Raw genomic sequence first — 6,000 nt, forward strand, 5'->3', positions numbered from 1 at the left:
AGTTATAGCCATTTTTAGGTAACTTTTTTGAAAATAGTCGCAGTTTTTCATTTTTTTTAAATTAGTGCCCATGTTTGCCCACCTTTGAAAAAAATATTTTTGAAAAGCTGAGAAAATTTTCTATATTTTGCTTTAATGAACTTTGTTGATGCGACCCATAGTTGCTGAGATATTGCTATGCAAAGGCTAAAAAACAGGAAAATTGATGTTTTCTAAGTCTCACCCAAACAACCCACCATTTTCTAATGTCGATATCTCAGCAACTATAGGCCCGATTAACAACGGGCCAAACGGGACCGATATTTCGATTTTTTGAAAAAATCAGTATTGATTCAAAAAATAATAACTCGGTCAAAGATTTTTTGCCCATTCTGGAAATTTCTGAAAAGTTGGCATTTTATGTCCTCTAAAACATATCAAAAAATAAAAAAAATTAAAAATAGTGTTTTTTTGCAAATCAAGTTTTAGTGACAAAAAGTTAAATAAAAAATCACCAAATTTTTTTTTACCGTGTAGCATTTTTTTCAGTGTAGTCCATATCCATACCTACAACTTTGCCGAAGACACCAACTCGATCAAAAAAATTCCTTCAAAAGATACAGATTTTTGAATTTTCACATATCATTTTTGTATGGACAGCTGCCAAATTTGTATGGAAAATTATATGGACAAACTAATGATGCAAAATGGCTTCTTTGGGCATACCGAAGGCACCAAAAAAGTTTCAGCCGGATAAAAAAATACAAAAATTAAAATTGAAGAAAAAAGACCGATTCCGTAGAGAACTGCTCAAAAGTAAACGTTATAAAGTCGACTCTCTAGCTGTCAATCTTCTCGATAATGATATTGCTCCAGCTGTCATTAGAAAGATTCCACTGTGCAATGTATTTACAATAGTTTACAATCCATTGTACAACTTTTTTCAATGATAAATAAAACTTTCAACAATATTTTTTTTGCCACCTGATTTGGGGACCATCCATAAACTACGTGGAAACCCCTTAAGGGGGGAGGGTGTATGGCGATTTCTAAAAGTGGTTTATAGGTGATCCCTTGCCAAAAACTTGAAATTCAAAAAAATCGCAAAATTTTTTAACTATTTTTAAATTATCCAAAAGCCAATAACAATACGTTCCAGACTCAATTATCCAAAATTCGATTATCCGACATTTTTTTCGTATTTTTTTTTAATTTCCAACATTCAATTTGAGTTTTCCGACCCCATTCACGTGGTTACGTGGAATGGTTTATTGTCTATTAAATAAATAAAAAATGCAACATTTTCAACATTTGCAACATTTTATCACCGTCATTCCGCCATCTTGAATTTAAATGTTCTAAATCATTTTAGAGTAGTTTAAGGATCATACTTGAGCTCAACAATAAAAAATAAGACAACAACAAAAAACATGTTTCGTGATTCGATTATCCGAAGTGAAATTTTGCCAAGGGCTTCGGATAATCGAGTCTGGACTGTAAATCCAATAAATCGTGATTATGATGATTGAATTTAAAACAAAATGATTTTACGAAAAATTGTAAAGTTTTGGAACTTTGGTGTCTTAAGAAGAAAATTTGTTGCCAATGGGAAAAAGCTACTTTTGGCTTGGTTGAAAATCAGGATGTTTCACGATTAGGGTGTTTTAGCCTCTCAATCCAAGCGTGCTGGTGTCCACCAACATTTTATTTCGCACTCTACGCGTTCTGCTGTAAATTTGGTCAAGGCATCAAAATTCTGTTTTCTAACGTAGCGACTTAAGGTTCATTTCAAGAGAAAAGTGAAGTTCTGAGAAAACCATTTCAATCTTCAAAATTGATTTTGGACTTGAATGTTAAAAGTTACAGCAATTTTTTTGTAAAAAAAAAATGATGCAATTTTAAAACTTGAATATCTGAAAAAAGTGCTAATTTTCAAGGAAAAAGTGTATTGGACCACCTTAACGAAATTCGTAAACTGTTTGTGTTCCATGTCGGGGAAACATACCCTTTCCAATCAAACACCTATCTTCGTCGTATGGAGAGTTTGATGCTCGATTAAAGCTCCAAAAATATTGTTTAGGCTATGAACTTACCAGCAACAGCACCGCCTCGAGTAAGCACGCAAACGTATGCCACTTACTGGCCAAAAAGATCTAATTAATTAAATGCACTTTTGGTCATGATTTCTATTTTGCGAGACCATTTCTCATCATTTTGTTGGCACACACAGTGACACACGCGAGAAACCCTCAAACGCTTAATGAATATCGCCAAAATCAACTTTTCACTTTCGCTTACTTTTTCACGGCGCTTTCAATACAAAACTGCCCCCAACTTTCGGCAACATGTTCTTTTGCACATTAGTTAGTCACTCACTTGAAAAATAATCCCGAAACATGTAAATATTTAGCAAGCGGCCATCAAAAACAAACGCGCCAAGTCTTTTGACGTTTGAATTTCGACGACCCATTCCCATCGAAGGCTTAAGAAAACCGAGCGAGAAGCGAAGGCAAATAAAGGCCACCAACACCACCAGCAGAGCCTGTTGGAGTGAGCCAGCGATGCCAGGAAATTTTCTCTATAAATGCTACTTTTCGTGAGTGTTCACAGTTTTTCACAGGTGGCAACTCTAAGCAGACCCAAAAGAGCGCTGAAAAAAAAAAACTAAGCTGAAAATAGGAAAATTGGCGTGGCCCAATGCATTCTCGTCTGATTAAAATACATTTGGGAAATATAAGGAATTGAATAAATTTTAGTAAAAGTGAAAATAAACATTAATGTTCACAAAAAGTTGCTCTACTCGTTGGTGTACTTGGTTTTAGTGAATTTCAAGGAACACTCCAGATTATCCAGCATCATTCAAACACGACCGCTTATTAGGCTTAAAATGGGTATATTTTCCCTAATTTTGACAGCCAGCTGTCCTTAGATTGCATATAGAAATAATAACAGCTTAGATTTTTTTTTATCAAAACCCAAAATAACTTATCATTTTCATCCCATTTCCCAAACAGCCCCACCTGGTGTCATCCCACCGGCACTTTGTCTCGCGCTGCGAGGTGACCGAGCTGACCGACAGCCTGAGCGGCCGGGGCGACTCGCTGATGCTGTTTCTGTTTAGCGACACGCTGGAAGTGTGCAAGAAACGGTCGCGGGCGTTCAACAACGCCAAATCGCCGAGCACGAACGGGCTCAACACGACGCGCTGCCAAACCTCGAAGCCGTACAAACACATCAAGCTGATGCCGCTGAGCTCGCTGCGGCTCGTCGTCAACATCCAGGACAGCCCGCGGGCGTTCGCGTTGAATTGTAGGGCGACGGTGGACAACAAGGACCGGCTGCACTCGTTCAGCATCTGCGACGAGGAGATGGACAAGATCGTCTACCTGCGGAGTTTGTGCAAGCAGCTGGCGGAGAACGCGTGCAAGGCGGACGCGGAAAAGTTTATGGTCAACTGTGAGTCGGAGGAGTTGGGGATCGATGTGACCGATATTAACGTGGGGACGCTGTCGAAGGCGTTCAAGTTTGCCACGAGGACGAGGATGCGGGTAAGAAGATGGGAGCGAGAGTTGTGAGATTGGTGGTGATTGTAATTGGGATTTCTTTTTTGTTTCTTTTGCAGGTTGGCCGCGCCTTCTCGTTCAACAAAACGCCGTCCAAGCTGAAGCGAGCCGTTACGACCATGATGACGTCCCCGTTCGGAAGCACCCAGTCGCTGACGCCAGCCTCGCAGCTAGCCCAGATGAAGCTGGCCAGCTGTACGAACCTAAACGTATGCATTCCGCATGAGCCCACAGAAAATTAAGCACACACACAAGCTCACACCCGTCCACACTCATTAATTATAAAACTAACACACAAAAAATAGCCATTCAGATAAAGCCACCATTCTCAAGAGAGAGAGAGAGCGTGGTTGGCCAAATTTGTTTTCGGCTTGACCTGCAAGTCGAAAGCGATTTTGGGCCACCAGCGCATCAGGAATTAACAGGTTTTTTCCCCCTTCCCCAAACCCGCTTCACACACGACAGGAAGTCGGCGAGGAGTCGTCCGAAAGTGGTGACTCGAAGGCGTCCACGTCCCCGTCGGCGGCGTCGGAAATCCTGTTGGCCCCAATGTCCGTCCAACCGACCCGCAAGAACAAACATCCGCCGATGTCGATGGCGGCCCTGCGACGGCTCTAGGAACAGGAAGCGGTGGTGGCCTCTTCTCATTACCGTGTGGAGCGAGCGAGCGAGGAAGGAGAAAAATATTGTGCCCACATCACACTCAAACCAGCAGAATCTCGGAAATGTCCTCGAGGAAGATGCTAGTTGGCAGAAGCCTTTTGTTTTACCACTTTTTTTTTTGTTTTTCTCTACTCTTTTGTGTGGGAAATAACGATTTTTGTTTCGGTCGGAAACGAGAACACGTTGTCGAGAGAGGAAGGGTGAAGAAGCTGTGCTTTCGTAATGATCATCGGCTCAAGTAGAAAAGGGAAGAAAGCAGGTGGAAAATTGTTGTAAATATTTTACTATATCTATTGAAGCTTATCGGAAATTGAGAGCACCAGCAGCAGGGACGTTTCCACTTTTTAAGTCGTAAGATTTTATTTTGATTAGCATTATTTTCTGTATGTGAACGTTTATTTGTGTCAGCTGATAAATATTTGTAAAATCGAACATAGTTTTATGCCGAATCAATACAGTAAGATAGATTTAAAAGACATGGGCGGGGCGGCCCGGCTTAGTTACGAAAAAGATTACAAAAACAAAACGTTGTTCACGTTCTGGAATGTGAACAGCTCTCACACGCTCGAATGTTGTATTTATATGATAGAAAACAATTATTTGGAACCGTTTCGTAGATCCATCGTGCTCGAGGCGATTGAAAATCAATAAAACATGGGCTATTCAAGGATAATTTTATCCTTTTACTAAAAACATCGGGAGTGGGGTGCATTCATGTGCGAAAGAAATTCCATAAATAATTGTTGATTTAACTCGACGTGCTCGACCGAGCGCACTGCAGAAGATCAAAAGCCCCTAATCAAAACAGCATTAGCAGTCCCTGGACCAGTTAGCACCGTCGGCCCACACCCAACCATCATTCAGCATTATGCTATTTATGCTAACGCAATATTATCACTCGCCGTGCTGTTGTTTGTTCTACAAATAAGCACGAATTAGCACATTAAATCATCCATTAGCCAGATAAACAACAAAATTCAGTCAGCAGAAAATGCGCTCGAGAAAAGCCTTGCGGAAGATTCGCTTGGACGCGCGCACCCAAGGAAAGAAGAACATTCCAGTTCCAACCAAAAAAGCATAAATTCTGTTTGATGTGTGGTTTCCGGCGTCGAAGGCGTTCGACGATTCGGTAAGTATTTTCAGCTTTTGAACACGGTGGGGACGTGTGCCCTGCCAAACTATGGTGCAACCCCAGTAAATAAAGGGCCCTCCTGTGCATTGACTGAGGGCGAGAATGGTGGGAGGAAATTTCTTCGGAATCAAAAGAAGCTCGACCTGGAATTTCAAAAATTTCCACCCCTCCAGGGAGGCGTACAATATGCGGATGGTGAAAGCAAAGACGCTGGTTGTTGATGGACGGGGGAGCGCAAAGGAATCGTTAAGCTTTTCGCCACAATGGTTCAGTTGTAATATGATTGTACCAGTACTGGTACTGGTTTCAATAACTGTTGTTGAAATATCGTGCGTCTCCACATTGTTCGCGGAATTATGGCCGATAAAGAAAACGATAGATCAGTTGAAATTGATTAGTGCCCAATTTCATTTATAACGCTAAAAAAACGTTATACAGTCCAGACTCGATTATCCAAAGGCCTCGGAAAAATTTCACTTCGGATAATCGAATCAGGAAAAAAAAAGTTTTTTCGTTCTCATATTCGATTGCTGGGTAGGGCGACAATAAAAAAAATCGACATCAGAGAGATACTCTTTGATTCGATTCCGTAGGCAAAAATAAGTAACTGCCAATTTTGAGCCAAATCGGTTATGGTTTAGGGGTCGCTTTTTATCGTTTAAG

At 40.8% G+C, this 6,000-nt stretch overlaps 1 protein-coding gene across 3 annotated transcripts in view; it reads left to right on the plus strand.

Moving 5' to 3' along the window:
- The window catches only part of LOC6031074 (protein ECT2), a 92,312-nt gene extending 87,420 nt beyond the window's left edge, over positions 1 to 4,892 (plus strand). The window contains exons 11-13 of one of the 3 annotated variants that reach the window (XM_038261998.1): positions 2,994 to 3,527; positions 3,602 to 3,751; positions 4,008 to 4,892. In XM_038261998.1, the coding sequence (XP_038117926.1) occupies positions 2,994 to 3,527; positions 3,602 to 3,751; positions 4,008 to 4,160 (837 nt within the window). In that variant the 3' untranslated portion in view covers positions 4,161 to 4,892. The remainder of the gene's footprint in view (positions 1 to 2,993; positions 3,528 to 3,601; positions 3,752 to 4,007) is intronic. The other 2 variants (XM_038261999.1, XM_038262000.1) reach the window with 2 other exon arrangements.
- Positions 4,893 to 6,000: the final 1,108 nt, after the last annotated feature.

Source organism: Culex quinquefasciatus, chromosome 3, assembly GCF_015732765.1.
Source record: "Culex quinquefasciatus strain JHB chromosome 3, VPISU_Cqui_1.0_pri_paternal, whole genome shotgun sequence".
NCBI lineage: Eukaryota > Metazoa > Arthropoda > Insecta > Diptera > Culicidae > Culex > Culex quinquefasciatus.